At 36.5% G+C, this 22498-nt stretch overlaps 1 protein-coding gene across 1 annotated transcript in view; it reads left to right on the top strand.

Annotated features, from left to right (window-relative positions):
• Window positions 1-22498, top strand: part of TREH (trehalase) — a 341626-nt gene that overhangs the window by 111331 nt on the left and 207797 nt on the right. Inside the window, exons 8-9 of the mRNA XM_044079440.1 lie at window positions 15940-16062; window positions 19230-19279. Of these exons, the coding sequence (XP_043935375.1) occupies window positions 15940-16062; window positions 19230-19279 (173 nt within the window). The remainder of the gene's footprint in view (window positions 1-15939; window positions 16063-19229; window positions 19280-22498) is intronic.

The raw sequence follows: 22498 nt of genomic DNA, 5'->3' as shown, positions 1-22498 counted from the left end.
CCAAACTCCAAGATATTTGCAACTTTGCACTAGATCATTCACCCTCCAAAGTAGACATATACATGGCCTAACTACTACTGTATACCTTGCCAAACATAAAAGGGTACACGTACTTCCGCTATGAATGATCAACAAGCAGTTACAAACAGTTATTTCAAGAAACATTGTTTGATGACAACTGAATACACATTTCCCCTTAAAACAAACCTGCCAAAATGGAAGTAGGCAATTCTGTAGTCACCCTGAATATATGTCCATGGTGACATAACAGTGAGGAGAAGAGAAACTACCTATTAAGATGTATCTCTAGCTTTCAATCCATGTAACAGATAACTTTAACCAGTTGTATTTGGGCATTTAGAATCCAGTCAAGTGGTCCTCACATAGCTGTAAGGAAACTATGCCAAACAATATAGATTTTATCTTGCTTACATTAATTAGCAGTTCTGTAGTTGAAACTCAGTCATGCAGTTAGTGATGTCTAAAGCTGGAAACAACGAATGCATAAGAGTGATCTTCACATGACAGACTGAGATCTTCAGCACAGATGTGTAATTTTTATAGTAGGAATCTCAGGGAGAAGTAAATAAATTTATAAGGTGAATAGTTATGCACCAAAAACTGACCTCTGGAAAATGCCTCTGTTCACAAGGTGAGGTTGCTTCCCATTGTTAAAAATTCATAATAGTACTAAGGCACTTAGGCCTAAGATGCATATCTCCTGACATCCTGAAATATAGGGCATCATGGCTTAATTGCTTCTACAAACAGACATCCTGGCAAGTTACTAGTGTCCAGCTCTCGGCATATACTGTTTGCTATAGATAGGAGAGTAATGGTGCTACCCTGCCCTTTATAGAATCCATCTTATCCTCACAAAACATGCCAGTGGAGTAACTAAGCTGCATCCAAGGATGAATGTTGCTGTATTTAATTATGGGTATAACCAAGCTAGGCTTTCATAAATCAGGAAAAGTAGAGAGATGTGAGTTAGTGCAATAGAAATAAGGATTTTGTAGGCATGCAGAAATTTGTGGTAGAGAATATCAACTGCATTTTTTTTTATTTTACATTTGGATTTATTTACCATTTGGAAAAATTTACAAATCCAGTACACAGCAAAACAGCACATTTTAAAACAGGTTATGAATTCTATGACACAAATTTCAAGATAATCAAGAATACATGAAGCGTTCTGCCTCCACGTAGCACTGCTTCCACTCTCCAAACATGTCACAGCTTTAGGCCTAAGGTTCATTATGGTATACATAAGCTCTCCTTCCTAGGATAGACGTATAATGTGTAACATGTTCCCATCATGATCTAGAAAACCTCTCAAAAACAGAAATGTATGTTATTTGCTATTGTCTGCTCTCCAAACCTTTGCTCCCCAAACCTTTCCCATCTTACATGCATTTCATCTCCCACTGATTCAAGTTTTAACTTCTTTCTTCCATCTTGCATTTTAGTTTAACATATCAATCACAACCTATAATCTTTCATCCTTCCACCTCACAACAATTTTTCTTTTCACTAACCCAGTTATTAACATGCACCCCATTTAAATTATCCGTTCCATTTCACATCTACTCCATCCCACATAAAGTAGCCAGCATTTATGACTCTGACACATGTTAACCCAGATAACACTTCCCAGATCTCCCCTGTATTGGCCTACAAAAACTTCACCCCTTTCATTTCCCCACATATGCATATAATGACCTGCACTTCTCCATATCACTAACAGTGATTGTGCTGCAGTAATTTTCCGCCTGTTTCCCGTCACTGCTACAGTATGTCTTTGTTGCTGCTTCTTATTTCTGGCTGAAGTTAAACGCTTCCAAGTGTTGCCATCCCAGTTTTTCTGATTAAAAAAATGTACTGGGATATTAGAAGCTCTTTTGAAATTTACTGTTTTTGAGAAAGAGAGAATACAGTAGTGAGTCCATAAGGGAAGGCATGCACAAAGCAAACTCTTCAAGTCACTCGCTATTTTAAATGGCAGGATTGCTTGAAACTTTTGGGAAGGTACTTCTCAGTTTTGGGCTTGTGTTTCAGCATTTGTAACATTACAGATGCATTCTTGCAATACTCCTCATTTATTTTTGCTAGCAGGCTTGAGAATGGGAGTAGGAAATGTTTAGTGACCATTGTAGTGTAGAGACAGCATAACCAGGAAGATTAAAATTAGTAGATGTGTCATATTGCAGAACAAAACAATACTATAACAGATAACAGTTTATGTTGACACTCCATCCTCATGCATCATACAGTTGTTCATGAAATAACAACCTGTGGTGCATGCCTCTCAACTTCTTAGTGCATGAATTTTGGACATAGCCAAAATTAATTGGTAGACAAAGGTCCAAAATCAGGGACAGATTGTAAGTATTGCTCTTGTAAACTTAGAAACTTGTCAGAATAACAGTTTTACATTAATGTGCATTTTCTGAAGAATATGCATTAACAATAGCTGATTGCCACTGTTGAAGTGACACCCTGACCCTGTGTGTAGAAATGGAATAAAGGCGATGTGGATGGTTGGATGGAGCCTGAAATTCGAATGATTGTCATTATTTAGTGATTTCAATCCTTGATGATTTACCAGAAAAAAAAGCATTTTATGAGGAACAAACCAAAACAATGAGGCAAAAATCCAGACATTCTGCAAAATTCTAAATAATTAAGAGGCATACTATGGTGATAACTGCTTAGTTATTCTTATTTTTTATTTTAAATTGTTAACAGGGAGAGAAACTGGTGTTGTGGGTGTTGTTTTACTTGTTTTTTCTTAAAAAAAACTATGACATCTACCAGTAAGTTTGTCTGTTTAAAGAATCATACAATAATATACCAATCTGAATTTGATTGAGACAAATTCTATTTTAACATCTGTAATAACTTGTTTATATTTATTATAGCTTGGAAAAATCATTCTGGAAACTCTTGCCTTTATTTAGCTTTGCTGTGACAAACAATAAAAAATCTTTAAAAGTCCTACTTCTTCATTACACCTTTTTGTTATGATATACTTCACTGTGTGGGTGTGTGGTAGTAATGGTGAGGTGAAATATATGTTTTTTGTGGCTTTATTGATGCATTTATTTCTCCAGTGTCCACACAGTAACAATGTGGAATAGGCAATTTAAGGACAGGTCTGCACACAGGTAAGGATTTTTTCCAAGTATGAATAGTGGTATATTAACATTTCTGATAATAACTTCACTGTGAAGGAGTTTATGTGGTACTTCATAGCATTAAATAAATGTTTACATGATGCTGGGAAACTTCTCACCGTTACCTGATGTTTAACTACCACCACTTTGCAGATATTTATACTTACTTAGTAATAATATATGCATCTATACATAAATGTTGTATTTCTGTAAATTTCTCAGGTATTTCACATTTCGAGTCACCACAGAGCTCAGGAATGTGTCTTCAGACAAATAGGGTATTGGTACCAGGGAAAATATTAAGTTGTTTTCCAAAAAATAATATAAATATATGCCATATGCTAATAATCATATTAATATTTTATGGTATTCCATAGAGTCAATTAAAAGCATATACAATGCTGGAAAATATTACACTGAGTGCAGTTTAACTAACACCATTTTGCAGATATTTACATTTATCTGTCTATTAAATATGCAAATATGCATAAAAATCATAGTTATGCAAATATCTTAAAAGTATTGTGACATCTCCAAAACTACTTTGCAGTAAATTGGACATGAATCTTCACAAAAATTCACACCGATAACTGAAGTTTATTTGCTATATTTACTGAGATATTAAAAGTTGTTTGTATAATTATAGGTTCATAAGTGTAATTAGACTATCATCCCAAAAGCCTAGACAAGCTTACTTCAAATTTAAGTATTGCTGACGTGTTAGTATCCCCAAGGAACTTTACCATTATGATATAGGCTTGTATACATCAAGTGTTCATAGGCTGCTCCTATCCATTAGGAACACAGCTGCCAGACCAAGGGTATATTTGCAATTTCTGATCTATTGGTCCAAGTTACATTTGAATAGAGTTAGGGATGAGCTTTGCTCCACATGGATGGAAAGCATTCTCCAGAGAAGGGGTAATCTTTAAAGCACATACCTGTCCCTCTAGCAAGTTCTGTTTATGTCACAGACATGATTTAGGTCCTTAAAACAGTATTTCTGAGGCTGTTTGTTTTGCAGATGTGCAATAAGTCCATCAGTGTGGGATCAGGAGATGCCTTGTAGGCTAGGTGTATATTGCTGTGCAGTAGTCTGTAGGAGTCCAAGTACAAGGATAGGGCTTTGAGATGGTCTGCATAATACTTGTTTGCTCCCTATATTCTTTTTGTGAGTAACCTTTGTGGTCTCTCAAGCTGCTGAAAGTGCCTGGTCAGGTACATGCCAAAGACTGTGTTATACTTGATGATTGGTCTGATAAGAGCCAAGTACAATGGAACAATGATCCCCTCAGACCTAGATGCCATGCCCTTATTTATTAATTGTGAAATGTAGAATGATTTTCTCACTACAGTAGACATATGGTGGTCATAATAAAAATGTATTAAAATTATTAATTATCATTTAATTAAAATGTATTTAAGGTTATAATAACACTTACATATTATTAGTTTGTTCAATATAAAATCACCATTATGTATGGCTGACATTTTAATATCACCATTGTGAAGAGCTGTGTGTGTTGAAGAACTTCTGTGTTTTAATTTTTCCCCAATTTTATAGTTTTCATTATATATATATATATATATATATATATATATATATATATATATATATATATTTGTTTACAGGCAAGTTATGAAACTGCATTCTCAGGAACTTAGGTCAGGTGAAGGCTGTCCATCTAAGAAATATGATGGCATCAGAAGATATGAAACTCTACTTGGACTAGATGTTAATGAGTTGGATGTTTTGAAAATAAGGAACCATAACTCTCAAGTCTCACTGATTTTGCAGAGCATCTCATATTTTGCCTCACATTTTTGCTCAATCCCCCATAAACGTTTTGATTTTCTGATAGGTCACTAAGGAGTAAAGTCAGTCGATAATTCCAAATATTAGAGTTTCATATATCTTGCTGTTCAGAAAATGCATGTTGATGCAACATCTATTATTCTTTTAACTTTTTTTAGTAAATTAGTGTAATATTTAAACATTATCTCTGATTTTGGACCTCCTCCCAATATTTTTGGATTTGTCCAGAATTCTTGAGCAAAGAAGTCGAGAATTATGAGCTGGAATCCTTTATCATGGCTACTGTTTGTGTGAATTAGAGCACTATTGAAAAAAAATGTCTCCAGTTCTGGGCCTTTCCCACCATTATTTTTGGCTTTGTCTAGATTTCTTGAATAAAGAAGTTGAGAGGTATGAAATAGCGTACTTTACCTTGTCTACTGTTCATGTGAAACAAAGATGAATTTGCTTAACTGGCCATTTTTGTAACAATCAGATGTCTGATGAGTATATAGTCAGCAAAGTGGCTATAACAGCCAAGTGGAGGTGAGCAGCTCTATATGAAAGTAACAGGCCTTTTTATGGCTGTCTCATTTTAATCTGGCTTTGCATGTCTAGTGTGGTTTTATCTGTACCACAATCAAACATCTGGGGTATAAGCAGTCAATAATGTGACTATAATTGTTGGATATGGTGCTGGCTGTGGATGTAAACAATTGACCCCGCTGTCATGATCAAGTTAAGCAGTCATTAAGCTGGCTTTGCAAGACTAGTTTACACTTACGTAAAGTAAAGATATATACTTAAAGTATATATTTTACTGTTGTTTTTTTTAATCATAATCAGGCATATGTGGTGTACACAGCAAATAAAGTTGATGTAATTGAGAGGTCCAGAGACTGTCTGTTGGTAAAAATGACTTACCCTTGCTGTTGTTTGATCAATATTAAACTGTCAGTAATCTGTCAAGGCAGGAGCAGTGTCATACAGTGTATTTCCTGAAACTGGTGTACAAAATTCACTGCTATGCCTTATATATGTTTATAATGTGTTTAATCTGTTTAGGATATTGCACTGTATTTATGAATAACAAAGTGGTCATGATTTCTTTCACTTTCCATTACTGTCAGCATTCAGCACTCTACACAAAAGATGGCTATTTTTGGTGATCTGAGCATGACTTGTAAAAGCCACTGATCATAGGCACAGTGAGTAGTATTGCCATCTCACAGTGCATGGTGCTCTGGTGAGCTCCTGGCTGTGATTCCTTCTGTGTAGAGTCTGCATGTCCCCTTTTTCTCTGTAGCCAGGTGCCATGGTTTCTACAAGAACCACAAAAATGACATGTAGGTGAGCATGTGGTGTGTGTGTGTGTGTGTGTGTGTGTGTGTGTGTGTGTGTGTGTGTGTGTGTGTGTGTGTGTGTGTGTGTATGTCTTGTTATAGACCTTGCTTGCCAGGGACAATGTCAGAGAGTGTGTGTGTGTGTGTGTGTGTGTGTGTGTGTGTGTGTGTGTGTGTGTGTGTGTGTGTGTGTGTGTAAAACTTCTGCTACATATTGCACAACAACATATTCAGTGAACTGAATTTTTAGCTGTACACAAGTCAGAGATCCACTCTTCCTTAATCAGCCCAGTATGAGGTAGCACTTTTACCTTACCCTGTTTAACCAGTTGTACTGACAATTTTCTACGCTCTTCAAAGAGAATTTTGCCTGTTTTCCACCTGTCTAAAAAATAAAATAATTGCCATGCAGTGTTTATCTCTGTATATTTATTTTGTCACTGCAAGGGCACACACACACACACACACACACACACACACACACACACACACACACACACACACACACACACACACACTATTGAGAGGCAGTCAGAGTCTTCATGGTAGCAGTTTAAAAACAGTAAAGAAATAATTATGATTCAAAAATAAGGCAGAAAATGCATCATGGAACAATCTAGATCCTCAGACCTTCTCAGAGCTTGTCAGCCCCCACACCCCAACTCCAGCTGTACTGAGTGATTTGTATCACAGACCTAGTAGGAGGTCCCATCCTCAGCCTCTTCTGTGCGCTTCACGTTGTCTAAAATCAGGCCTGCTCAAAAATATGCATAGTAGGTTGCTATAGCGTATGTAAAGTCTGCGGGCAGTCTGGTCATTATTTATTTAACTTTTCTCACAAAGATGCCTTAAGAGGTTTATTGAAGGTGACTATATTTTGTCTAGTGGCAGTGTACTTCTGTTCAGGAACATCAAGCTGGAATACATTATAGTTTCACTTTCCTCACTATTAAACATCAAATGTATACATGTGGTTATTTTTTCTGGGTAAAAGTAAATAGGAATAGTGTACGCATATACATCCGACAACATCAAATTGAAATGTATTACTCCAGCAATTTGCTTGTTCACTATTGTTAAAGTCTTACAACAGAAAGGTACACAGAAATTATCTGCCTTTAAGGGGGGAATAGGATGTTGAGGAGGCATGTGATGTGTTGTGTTTGTATGACAGCAACAACCTGAAATGTCTGTAGCCATTTGTTCTTAATTCATACCAATCTAACAACAGAGGACATTTTACATGGTGACAGGTTTTTTTTTTTTTGGGGGGGGGGGTGGAGACAGACATTAGTCCCAGATGTGACTTGTATATCCTCATAAGTATTTGCCTTCTCATTTATTGGGAAGTCCTATTTCTGTCAGCTTTAAACATTAAGCCTTGGACGCAACTTACTTCTTTCTTGAAAAAGGTAAGACTTAATTTCTTTCCTTAGTCATTATGTTGGTTGAGGTCATCATTGGATTAAAAGTTTGGAAAAAAGCTCTAAATCCTCTATAACACCCACCTCCAAATCTAACTCCTTATAAACCAAAATCCTCAAACTACTACTGCACCTCACACCCTAACATATCCTAAACCCCCTTTATAGTTCTTACAAATTAACATTAAAACATAAGAATACTAAGAATTACAAATTCCCTAACTATCGTATATGTGATACTCCATTTCTTGCAGACAAAACTAACATCTCTTTCTTTACAAATCTGAAAATGTTCTCCACTCATCTCCTACTTAAACTTCTCAATTTATTAGCTTGGCTAACATCCTACCACATATATCTACTTAACAAGAGTTTTTCACCCACCAAACCTTATTCTACTACTAACTGCATAAATCTCATATCTGCTTATATATCCTTAAAACTACACATAAACACCTATGTAGATTATTTCTCCCTTAAGTATACAAAAGTACAAATAGTAAGCACAGAGTTAACAATTAGAGGTAAACTAAAGACTAAATGGATTAACCCCCTAGTACAGTTAACAACTCATCTGAAACTTAGTGGTGGTATACATCCTAACCCAGGCCACAACAAAATCCAAAAAAATCACCTATCCTACAAACCCCCTTCCCTCTCTAGAGGATCCAGTTTATTCATATTAAGTATGAACTCAGAAGCATAGTAAAGAAAACAAATGAATTCCATGCCTGCTTAACAATATGTGCCAGACATGGCTGTCATAAATGAAACCTGGCTAAAACCTGAAAAAAGATAATGAAATTTGACACCCAGAGTACAAAATCCATACAATCAACATAAAAACTAAACATGGAGGAAAAATAGAAATAATTCATAAAAATAATATTGACATTGTTCTCCATACCCTTAGTATTCCAAAATCTAACAACATTGAAATCATATTCACAAAACTTAAAGTAAACACAAAAACTTCCATAGCCATAGTGGACCTCTATATTCCTCCAAACAATAATATAACAACAGCCAAAGAAACCCTCCATTGGTTATCCCAAAGCATACATCAGGAAACCATCATAATGGGTGACCTCAATATTGATTGGAAAGTGAGCAATTTGGAAATCTCGAATAACTCCCTAAACTTACATGGTTTCTTCCAATTAATCCAAACCACTGCTAGAACTGATTAAACAAACAAAAAAAGCAATAAATTTTGAATTGGATCTTAATCAATAAAATCTCTACAGTAAATACCTCTAGATGCCTCCCTCACAGTATTAGTGACTGTCTCCAAAACTACCTGCTGAGATAACATATGCCCCAATATGCAGTTTTACAAATTTTAACAAAAAAAAAACCTCATCACCTCCCTACAGCTCTGTAACTGGAGTGTGTGAAAGACAATGCCCCTAGATGAAGCTGTCAACCACTTTAATAAGATGTTCCATAATATACTAAATGAAATGGGACCAATTAGATCTAAGAGAGGAAAATCAACACCAGCTCCCTGGCTAGCCAAGGATACCAGGAAGCTCCTTAAGCAAGGAGACAAAGCATGAAAATTATGGTACATAAACAAAACCCCAAAATTTTATCAAAACTTTAGACAACTTAGAGAAAACATCTAAAAATCATAAACAGTCCTATTACTCTAGCATACAAGAGAAATACCAAAACAATCCCATAACATTCGGTTTACCTTCATAATGGCGATCTCAATATGGTTGACCCTGCTTCCGTGAACACCTAAGTGCGAACGTCCCTAATGACGAAAACCACATATGCAAACGGCTAAATCTCGTCCCCTTTTTGACCCATGGTAGCACTGGTGTGGAGTGTGGTGTGGCCAGAAATGTCGAAATTCAACATTAATTAGACATTTTAAATGTTTTACGATTTCAATTTCATTGGAAATGGGTCAACGATGTGGCTGGTCGATCATATGTGATCGATGATATGAAGGTAAACCTAACATATGTGATTGACGATATGAAGGTAAACCTAATATGCTGGTACTTCTTTAAAAAGCTTTTTCAATCTGGCCAGTCCATCACCCCAACCCCAAAGACGACTTACAGGCCAATCCATCACCCCAACCCCAAAGACCACTTACAATAATAACAGTATAGCAATACATTTCAACTCCTTCTTCCCTAACTCTATTCTTTCATTAATCAAATAAAATTCACCAACTCTGTGAGGTACCACAATTGTACCATGTACAACATAAACAGCTTTTCATTTAAAACTGTCCAAACCTCCACAATAACAAAATTGTTTGGCAATCTAAAACTGACCTCCTTTGCAGCTGATAATTTACCCAATGAATATCTAATAGTAGAAGCAGATGCACTTGCATTGCCTGACTTTATAGTACTAAGCCTCTCAGTAACAGAAAATTACATCCCTTCCATATGGAAAAACTCCCACATCATTCCCTTACACAAAGGTCTAAACTCATCTGAATTCTCAAACTATAGACCCACATCAATTCTATCCCTCTTGTCCAAAATTGTGAAAAAATATATCCATACCCAATTCGTTAATCACCTCAAGAACAGTAATCTGTTATCCAACACTCAACATGACGTTTGACCCAGTCACAATACTACAACTGCCCTCCTTAGGTTATCTAGTACCATTAACCAACACAGAAACAAAGACAAGTTAGTCTCATCCCTCTTCATAGATTTGTCCAAAGTGTTCAACACTCCTTCACATCAAAAACTCCGTATGGAGCTATCCACCCTTGGCCTTAGCCAATCATCCTTGACATGGTTCCATAGCTGCCTATCTGGCAGACAGTAAGCTGTCAAATGACAACAGGAGTTTGCCCATTCTTACCAGCCACAGTGAGAGTCACACAAGGCTCAGTTCTTGGACTACTGCTATTTGTCATCTTTACAAATAAGTTACATACTGCAACCAACCTTGCCACCATCGTGCAGTATATGCTGACTCCACTCTAATCTGCTCTGGACAATCCTTTCCACAACTTAAACAAATAACCCAACTCTTTCACTGCAAAATAATTCTGGCTAATCAACTCAAATCTACTCCTGAATCCAAACAAAATTAGATTAATGTTTTTTACTCCCAAGTAATGCACTGAGCTAAAATTGACCTTTCACATGTACTCATCCAACTTCAGCAAAATAAAGAGTCTGACAGACTAAACTCTTAGGTGTTCTAATTGATGAAAAACTTAAATCTAACTAGCATATATCTCCAGTTATCAAAAAAAACCACACATATGAAACTAGTGTCCCTTTTCTAAAAAAACAGGCATATCATACTGACCCTACTAAACAATTCATCTCCAGAACTTAACTACTACCAACATTACTATCTGCCTCTCCAATTCTTAAAACTTAAATATAACTGATTCATTACAACTGGAGTCATTAAATATAACTGATAGATTACAACTGGAATCATATTACAATAAAATAGCCAAAAAAACTGGAGTCATGTTACAATAAAATAGCCAAATTTACTCCAACATAAGGACCCACCACTGCATTGACTAAAAGAATTAAATTGGCATGAATTGTTACATAAATTATCAGCCTCCCAACTAGTCACTGCTCAAAAACATATCTACATGCCAAAAAGTTTCCCTGCATTTCAAAACACACTCCAATTCTACTCCAGCAAGTGACCAAAGCTTTAGTAAAAAGATCCCTCTTGCCAGTAACCAAATACAACAGCAGCTCTAGAGATTCTCTTTATTCTAACTACATCTCAAAACTTTGAAACTCCAGCCCTTACGAAATCAAACTGTTAGACAAACTTCCTAATTTCAGAAAAGTCCTCGAATAAGTCCACCTAAGTTCAGCCCACTAACTCTTCTACGTTAAAATTAATATCTATATATTTCGTTACCCCTTACCCACCCCATGTTCCTGGTTCTTCCTCTACACACCCTTTCGCATAAGTAGGCTTATCCTTCTTGGTCCTTTTCAGCCACAGCCTGGACCACAGAGCCAAGGATAAATACAGCCAATATATGGGCAATTTAATGTAGTTAGTTAACCAGTATGTCTTTGAGAGCTGGGGTATGACCAAAGTGCCTAGACAAACTTTCATAGACGTGGTAAGAACATACAGAGCTCCACGCATACAATGATTATATATCAACATTGAAGGTAAACCTTGGAGACTTGAGGCAGAAAGCTTACCAGTTAACCGGTGTTCTGCCGACTCTATGCCAGTGATTTAGTAATGTGGGTCTCTAATCAATCTAACAAAGTGAATTCTGGCAGGTCAATCTTATCTAATCCTTTTTTTTCCAAGTCATATGAACTTTCAGATTAATCTCAACAAAGCAACAACTATGCTTTTTGGCAAGCACACTTGACTGATGATGGCAAAATATAAATTGTGTGTTCCTGCTCTCGAGGGTGGAATCACTAAATCTGTATCATGATTTAAATACCCAGAGGCATGGTTAGACCTGGGTTTGAGTTTCTCCAGTCACAGTCATACATCAGTACAAAAGACTGTGTAGCTACTAGCTACTTGGTACTGCATTTCTAACACGCTATCTCTGGAAGCATGGGAAGCATTGGAAAGATGTTATTTAACTCCCCTTCAAATATGCCTTGTTCATAGCGGCTGCAACCTCAGCTAGAATATTCACTTACTACAAACGACCATAAAGAAAATGAGTTGTTCCCACATTTGGTGCCAACAAAGAGAACATCACTGTCTAAGTCTAACTCTATTCAGAAATGGATGCCTATCTATTATTATCAGAGGAAAGTTCTTATTTTTATTTGCAAATTGCTGAACATGGATATATGCAAGTCCTTGCAGAGAACCTTATAATTAAATACATTAAATTAAATACCTTCCAGATTATCCTTCTCTGTCTTTTCCAATTTGTTTAAATCATGTTGTTAAATCATTCTCAGCTGCAGAACCCACATTCTGTAATGCCTTTTCATTTCAGTTAAAGAACAAGCAACATTATCAACATTTAATATGTGTCTTTCGTCTCCAGTCCGCTAATGATTGGCAGTAGATTTTTACGTACTGACTTGCCGGGCCTAATGCACAACCTTTAACAAAGGAACGCCCATTCACGCATGTTGCTACACAGAAGACGCTCTAACTGAGAATCGAACTGCAACGTCTAACTGTGAGGCAACAACGCTACCGCAGCACCACCACCACAGTTATTTTGCAAGTCTGAAATCTTTGTTTTTAAAGGACTTATCCTGTAAATGTTTTGAAGGATTCTGCCATCAGTAATTGAAGCCCAATCACTCGGAATGAAACAATTATTTACAACTGCTCAGTAGCTGCCTATTACATATAAAATTATGGGGCAGCTCAAAATTATTTTTTTTTTTGCAGGGAAGAGAGGCCTACCTGATGCTACCCATACTTCCTTAGTTGTATATATGCTAATTCGACAGTTGCACAGTAATGGAAAAAGGGGATACTGCTGAAAACAGTACACTGTTTGTTCATGCCATCAGTAAAAGTGAGCAGTTATGATCAGGTAGTTAAGTTATAATCAGCTGTTCCTCAGTAAATGAGGGCTAATAATTTGATGCTGTCACTGAACCCTGACCTGTTTTTCTGCTGCACTGAAAACACTTATGAATTTACAATCTAGACAATGGTAGCAAAATCATCGTAGTTTATGCTTGTGTTGTTATTTTAATTTTTGTAATTGTTCATAAAATTATTGTATTTGCTAAATTATATGTTATTTGATTTTATAGTTTAAGTTATTTTGCACTTTTTCTCCATTTACTGAATCTCATTTGTGACTGAAAAACAGCTCTATCACCCACTAATTGTATAAGTAAGTCAATAAATAAGCAAGCAGACTGGAGAGCCTGAGAATGCAAAAGGGCAGCTATAGGAACCCTAGAAGAAGCTTTTCAGAATGGGTCGAGGTACAATGACCAGACAGAGAAATCAGAGGTTAAGAGTGGCTGAGGTAACTGGGCAGACAGTAGTGACATACTGTAATCTGGTAATTGTTGTTGTTGTGGGGGTTCAAAAAAGAAACAAGAAAGCACATACAGAGATCTAGAAGTTGGTTCTAGATCAGAAATAAAAAAGAAAGGACCTATAGAGGAAGAAAGAAGAAGAAAGTCTGATGAACATAGGCCTTAGGGCTTCTGAAGGTAGGAAAGTGTATGTGTTTTGGTGAGAGCAGAAAGCAGGAAATACAGTTAGGAGTGAGAAAAGCAAAGGCAAACAATGGTCACTGGCCTTAGGGTGTCTGGAAACAAGGGGCTATGACCACTTGAGTATGAACTTAATATATGAACTGTAAACTGGAAGGGGAAAATCTAATAAAAGAGTAATGAGGTAAAGTCCAAATATGGGATGAACTGAAAAGAGAATGAGAAAGGAGATAGGGATGGGGCTAGGAAATGTGAGTAATTTATGCTATGTAAATATCACGTTTTACATGTTTGTTAAACCAAACTCTTTTGTACACTTTCTAAATATTTTCCAGTTGTTTACAACTGGGGGGGGGGGCATATAGGACTCATTCATTGCTTATGAACATGACAGTGAATGTACCCTGAAGTCTATGCAGCAGGAACAGTTTGTATATAACGCTGTTTAGAAATGTGCGGAATATTAGCTAGGTATCTATAGTAGCGCACATGGGCGGAATATTAGCTGGGTATCTACAGCAGCGCACATGTATGGAATATTAGCTAGGTATCTACAGCAGCGCACATGGGCGGAATATTAGCTAGGTATCTATAGTAGCGCACATGGGCGGAATATTAGCTAGGTATCTACAGCAGCGCACATGTGCAGAATATTAGCATGGTATCTACAGCAGCGCACATGGGATTTACAAGGAGTATAACAATGATAGGGTGTATTGACCTACATTGTAAATAGTTAAAACATTCAAGAGTTGAATGTTAAATTTAAGAAGATGTATATGTACCAGGTATTTAGCAGATGTAAGTTACTTAGGAGATGCATTCAGCTTTATCCTGTTTTATGGAGAAGGGTGTGGATCATGTGAGAAATGTATTTGGATGAGTAGAGGGAGGTGTTTTGTGTTTTACTACTTCATTAAATATGCTTAAGAATAAGGTTTCTCATTCTGGATAAATTCTCATGTGGAGCTAGAAAAGAAGTAGAAAAGTTATATGACATTGTATGCAGGGCATAAAAAGTCTGAATTACATTTAATTGAGTATCGAGAAAGTTAATCTCTCAAAAACTTTGTGCTGTGGGAAAAATGTAGTATCTGAAGAACTTTGTGCTCTGGAGAAAGGAAGCACTTTTAAGTAATGCCATAAAAATGTGGAGAATGATAGGCATTTATTTAGATGAGTCAGAGAGAGAGAGATTTAAAGGGTTTAAAGACCATAAAGGGAGATTGTAAGACTCATAAAGAGCAAGAAGCAGAGTGTTCAATGCATGACAGATAAATTTAGTGAGACAGGGGATACAGATGGTTGTCTTTCAGCTTTTCCAGGTTAGGGGTCGCCAAAGTGGAACTCCGGTCCACTAATGATTGGCAGTAGATTTTTTACAGTGCCGAGTTGCAAGCCCGACGCTCAACCTTCAAAGAAGGCACACCCATTCATGCACGCACCTACCTCCATGTCTTTAAACATCACTCAACTGCGGGGAGGACATGCAGACTCCACACAGAAGGTGCTCCAGTCGAGAATCGAATGGGAGAACCTGTTGCTGTGAGGCGAGAATGTTAACTGCTGCACCACCGTGGCCGGAGCGGGATACAGATGGTGGTGGTTGCAGTATATTTATTAATGGTGTCAGCTGAATGGTATGTAGTGTTGTCTTATGTTGCATAGTGTTGTCTTGATAACTCTTCAAAGTGATGCCTAATTATTATGTTACCATTCACTTGTACTGAGTTGATCCTTACAGTTGTCTGAATTTGAGCCAGGTTGTGGTTGAAAAGGATCGCTGTTCACTTACCCTGTGAATAAATAAACAAGAAATAAATCATGTCAGTAGCTGAAAAAGAACTTTAGAATATTTTTTGTAAAGCTAATGACAAAGAGATTTCAAAGCACAAACTATTCCCTTTAGTAAGATCTGTGCTATAAACTATGGATGCTTTTCTTTCCTTTTGTTGTTCAGTCTTTGATCATGTTTTTGCATCCATAGCTTTATTTAGCACTTCCTGGAAAATATGATATATTAATGTCTCTTTATTTCTCATTTTCTCATAGAAAAAACATTCATCTTCTAGAGAAAGAGTATGAGTTCTGGATGAAGAACAGATCCGTGTCTGTTACAGTGAGTGAATCACAGTATACCCTGAATCAGTATGCTGTCAAAGTGGATGGACCAAGGTATGTTTGCACTCACACCCCAAATTAGATTATAACACTAGAGCTATGATGTGCTCCAGGCTTTACTAGTGAGTAACAGAAATCCACCAAAAGTTGGTGAATTTAACCCGGATTGTGTTTGCATGTAACATGTAGATTGTGTGGGCAATATGAACTCAATATTCAGCTCCCCTTTACTATTTGCCTTATTTCCTTTTTAAACTTTTCCCTTTTAAACATCTTATTGCTGTTGAGTTAGATCTTTTGACAAATGTACCTCTATGACACAATGGGGTTAACTGTTTTAAAGTCAGAACTGTTAAATTTGAGGTCCAGAAGAGCAAGACTTAATGTGCAAAAATAGGACATATGTATACTAAGTCCGAGATAGCTGTGTCTTGGAGTATCCTTTTTCTCCAAGGTATGACAATCTTTGGAGTTTATACAAATATATATATATATATATATATATATTTATATATATATATATTTATATATATATGGATCTACTTTACATGGTCGACTTTCCACAGTGTCGACTTTCATATGGCTGAGACCATATGATCGACTTTTGAAAAGCTGACCATGGGGAACCGCTATCTCCGTACAGTGCGGAAAGGGAAAAATTTTCCTCTTCCGCACTGTAATGCAATCTCGGAGTTGGTATATTTAAGTTACGGGGGGTGCAGGGAGGCTTGCCTCCCCTGCTAACAGTTGTAAGTTAAGTGTTCGTTGTGTTTTTTGTGTTTATTTTACATGATCGGCTTTTTGAAATTCGATCATATGGTCTCGGCCATATGAAAGTAGACTTTGTGGAAAGTCGACCATATAAAGTAGATATATATATATATATATATATATATATATATATATATATATATATATATATATATATACATATACATACCCCCATACCCCTCCCGCTGATTATATATAGACCAATTCCAAGATCGCTGTACTGTGGGGAAAGGGCAAGTTCCACGATCCCCATTTTGCACAATTTTGCATGGACTTAACACTGGCAGAAGCAATCAAAAGATTATTCTGATGTTAAACATGTTCAAGATTACAAACATTTGATTATATGGAGTATTTGCATGTGTTTTATATATATATATATATATATATATATATATATATATATATATATATTATCTCTCTCTCTCTCTCTCTCTATATATATATATATATATATATATATATATATATACACACACATGCATACATACACATACATATATGGATCTTGGACTAATTACTGATGACACGCTTCAACGAAACTGAAATGGTCGAGAAACTCTAATTAAAAATAACAAGATTAAAAAAAAAAAGATAACAGTAATCACGTTTATGCAGGGGGGCAAGCCCCCCTGCACCCACCATGTGGGGGCTGTGCCCCTCACACCCCCTTACATTTATATTCTCACTCCGAGATCACACTACAGTTCGGAAAAGGGAATATTCCCTTATCCCCACTGTGCCGCAATCTCAGCAAAAGCTATTTTCTCATGTTTTTTCTTTTTTTTAGCTTAGTTTCGTGAAAGTGCTTTTTCGGTGGAAAAGCACTTTTGTGAACGTGTGCTCGCCCATTTCATTTTCGTTGAAATGTGTAGGTGGTCATTAGTCCTAGATATATATATATATATATATATATATATATATATATATATATATATATATATATATATATATATATATATATATAGATAGATAGATATGGGTCTATTTTCATTCATCAAATTTATGGTTCACTGAACCACAAATAACAGACACCACTTATCCAAAACCTCACTTTGTCGACATCCATTTAAGCGACATAGTTACTGTATTGCTGGTAGTGTGAGAAATACAGGTATGAAGCTTTTATGCAATTTCTTGTACACTGTCCCAGTTCACAGGCATGATGGATGTGATAGTAGTGTCAGCAATCTTCACCATATGGTACGTTATTGTACACAACTCGTAGCTTTCGAATGGAGATTGCACTTCAGTAAGAAAAGGGAAATCTAGCCTTGCTGTCACTGTAGTGTGACCTTGGAGTTGGTACATATAATCTTCAGGAGCTGTGGGGGGCACAGCCCCCCACATGGGGAGTTCAGGAGGGCTTGTCCCCCTGCAAAAATATTGGAGAATGTGTATGTTTTTGTTTTACATGATTGTTCTTTTGGGGATGTGTATGTCAGCAAAGTGAGGCTTCGTAATAGTAAGGTTTTGGATGAGTGGTGTCGGTCATTTGCGGTTTGGTGAACCGTAAATTTGATGAATGAAAGTAGACCCATACATATATATATATATATATATATATGTGTGTGTGTGTGTGTGTGTGTGTGTGTGTGTGTGTGTGTGTGTGTGTGTGTGTGTATGGGTCTACTTTAAATAACCGAAATACCACTTACCTGACTTTTAAATCGCCGAGATGAAAGCACCAAAAATCCACTTACTTAAACAATTATATCACAGACAAAAAACTACAGGTAAGTAACCACTTGGCCATCATGGTGAACTTTGCCCCTTTCCCCACTGGAGTGTGATCTCAGAGTTGGTATATTTAGTTGGGGGGGGAGCAAAGCCCCTTACATGGGTGGGTTTCATATGGTTATGTTTTCATGTTTTGTTGTGGTTACTTATCTGTAGTTTTTTGTTGGTGATGTACGTGTTTGTTTAAGTGGATTTTTGGTGCTTTCGTCTCAGCAATTTAAATGTCAGGTAAGTGGTATTTTGATTATCTAAAGTAGACCCATATATATATATATATATATATATATATATATATATATATATATATATATATATATATAAAACAGGGGTGTGGGGGGATCAAGACCCCCCCCTGCAAAAATAGATTTATAGAAGAATAACAACTGTCAGTATATACTGCTTTTCAGTTTTTCTCATTTATTTATTTATTTTTTTGTAATTGCAGGACTTGCAATTATGGGTCTAAAAATTGCAACATGGAGTCAAAAACGGGGCATGCCTTGCTTTTAATTTAAAATATGCTTCATACTGTCAAATACAAATCTCAGTCACCAGTTTGATGTGAAGGAGTGAACAGTGAGCAGTGTCCCCTTTCATGCCCTAATAACACCACTTTCTGGGTACATCATCTCCTCAGAATGTATAATGATAATAAATGACTGGGTGTGAGATGGTGTGAATATACTAAATTGTTTTCTATTCTCCCACAGACCTGAGTCTTATAGTGATGATGTGGAACTAGCTGAGACTGTGCCAGAGGGTAAGTCACTACAGTATGATGTTTTAACATGGTAGATAATACATGATCATCTGGTGGACTGATACATACGTGACAAGTACATGCAAAACACTTACTAACATGCTGTTATTATTAGTAACATGTATTGACTACAAATAATTCATAAACACTTTAAGTGTAGTATTCATGATACTGAAAAAGTCCTTTAGTATAATGTAGCCTTTTATCATTTCAAACCAACATGTGAGTGCCTAGATTAGTCAGCATTGAGTAAAGACAAGCTAAGATCAGTCTTATACAATTCTCTCTACATCATCACATGAAAGAATGAGTAGTAAATCTCACCTATTTAAGAAATATTTTGCAGAATACCTGTTAATCATATGTTATATACAAATAATGACAAATCCAAGATGTACTCGAAAAAAAATTAATGGTATATAAATAATTATAGAATGATTGGCATTCAAAAACAAGCACGCTGATTGGTCAGCCCAACCAGCGTGCCCATTGTAAATCGAGCATATACCAATGGAAAAAGTCCAATCGCCTGGACTTTCTTCTATTAATATGTTGTAGTTGTATCTTTCGGCTTTTCCCGGTTAGGGGTCGCCACAGCGGAACTTCGGTCCGCTAATGATTGGCAGTAGATTTTTATGTACCGAGTTGCCAGCTCTGATGCACAACCTTCAAAGAAGGTACACCCATTCACGCATGTCTTCACACAGAAGACGCTTTAGCTGAGAATCGAACAGGACAACATCTTACTGTGAGGCGACAACGCTACCGCAGCACCACCACCGCAGTACTTTCTTCAATTAATATATGCTACGGAAACTCTACTTTTTTTATTTTAAAAAAAATGAACCTTCAAAAACTGGAGACTTCAAAAGAATGTGACAGATGGGACAGAGAAAAATACAAGGATAATCAGGTATGTTATGCAGATCTATAGAACCATACATGATTATCCTTGTATTTTCTCTGTCCCATCTCTCCCATATATTGAAAGCCTCCAAATTTCATTTTTTTAATTAAAAACAAACAAAAAAGAGCAACAGAGATCTTTCTTTCTCCATTGCTTCCTTCATATAGCAGTGATGTACTGCATAAGCGTGGGAACGAAAATCCCATACACATACGTAGTACATCAAGAAAGCCACGGGATACTGGGGGAAAAAGTGAAAGAGCAGCATGGCACTGTTACACAAGGACATTATTTATGAAAAACAAGTAACTTTTTTCTTAAATAATGTCATTGTATAATAGCAATAACCCACGGCTAGGTGTGAGTAATGCTGACTTACCCATGTTTGGCTTTGTTCACACTCGTGACCAAACTACACCAACCATGGATAAATCCAGCATTACCCACACCCAGCCGTGGGTTATTGCTATATAATTATATATTTGAGATGTTGAAAAAATCCTTTAGGGCATACATATTTTCATCAACGATGACAGACTCTTGACACTGTATGCTTCCTCATGTAGAAATAAAGATATTATGTGATAGTTCTTCTCCAGATTATGACTGTGTTGATTATCCAGCATCATCTTTTATCAGCTGTAAACTCTTTGTTGACTGAATCTTTGGTCATTTGTGAATGTTGACTGTGTCACCCACACCTTCTTTAATACTTAAAGTACAAATCTAATACTTTCCCATGCTTTTGTCAAATCCACACAAGTCTCTCCCTGTCTGAAAAAAATGTTCAGGTTAGCAGGGTACAAAAGCATGTATTTTAATTTAATTATATAAAAGATCATTATAGCATCAAACAAGCATGGTCTTTGTTTGATCGTATGACCAGAAAAATTAAGATAGCATGAAAGTTTTCTATCATTTTTCATTCATATTTTACTTGACCTTTGAAACTGACATTGCATTTTGAATATCTCAGTTCTAAAATGCCCCACTGTCATATCTATCAGCAAAAAGGGAATTTGATAAGCCTTCAAAAACTGAATACTGTCAGCTGCAAAAACTGCCCATTTCACCATCCCGAGTTTCATATAGTCAACTAATCAACACAGACAAGTTCTTCTAACTTCTACAAAATTCCCTTATGTTGCAGGTTGTGCCTCTGATATTTTGTGTCCTGCAATAGCCAGTTATATAACAAACTCATAAATTGTTTCCTTACATCTTTGCTCTTGTTTCTGAGAAAAGGTGGTATTAGCTCATTCACAGATTTGTTGTGTCATTGTTCTGTCCTCAATCCAGTTTTTCCACAAAATCTGACAATGTAATCATGATCTTTCTCATCTCTAATAGGATGAGCTTCAGTGAAATTTTCTAGGACACCAAGCATCACTATATATGGACTGTCTTGAACATCAACATCCTCATTTTCTCCTTTATCAAAGCACTCGGCCAGCTGTTCCAAAACTTCAGCCAATATTCCTCTTGTTCTAGGGCTTTGAGCTCTTATCTCACTAGCTCTCACTAAATAGCACACAGCACCATATAAACTACCTCCCAAAGTCCTTATTATTGGTTTTATATAAATTAAAACTGATGTTATAACCACTTTTAAGCAATCATTAATGGATCAGCTGAAAGTGACAACTTTCTTCGGCAAGTACAGTGAGACTTCCCCGAAAATATTTTGGGGTGTATTTTCTGCTAATGAACCACATTTGCTTCTGAGACCTCCTGGCATTACTCACCTTGGCTATCCCTTTTGATTTTGTCCCTTTCAACCCTTTTCCAAATGGTCTGGGATGTTTCTCTCTTGTGTCCTATTAAGTTTGATACTTTTCAACTTAGGTTAGCGCATTAATAAACCATGGTGCTGGTGGCAGCCATGTGTTTTTTTTCCACAGGTCTTCTCATCAGTGACAGAGCAGATGTGTTATTCTATAATGCGCAATGTATACCCTACTGCACAGTATTAAAAGTCTTCTACATTTTCTAACTGATACACTAAAGCTGAATGCTTCTACTCCACATCATATACTTTATGAATGTAACCGAAATGTTTTCGGAATTGTAAACCAGCTTTCAAACTGTTGTTTTTCCCCAACCACCCAGTGTAGCCCCTTCCTATGTAATGCATACTGTTCTGGAACTGGTTAAAATTAATGCAAAAACGTAAGTTATGCCTCCTTTAAGAAGTAAAGTTTTATACCTTTAAACTTGTTGCAAATCTTTAAGTGCATGATGCAGCTGGTAGGCTCACCTGATTTCAGCCTAGCATAGGACAAAAAATACAACTTCTGTTTGCTTTAAGAATG

The sequence above is a fragment of the Protopterus annectens genome, chromosome 8.part0 (assembly GCF_019279795.1).
Source record: "Protopterus annectens isolate FY-2018-M chromosome 8.part0, PAN1.0, whole genome shotgun sequence".
NCBI lineage: Eukaryota > Metazoa > Chordata > Ceratodontiformes > Protopteridae > Protopterus > Protopterus annectens.
This window is presented reverse-complemented; position numbering and strand designations above follow the sequence as displayed.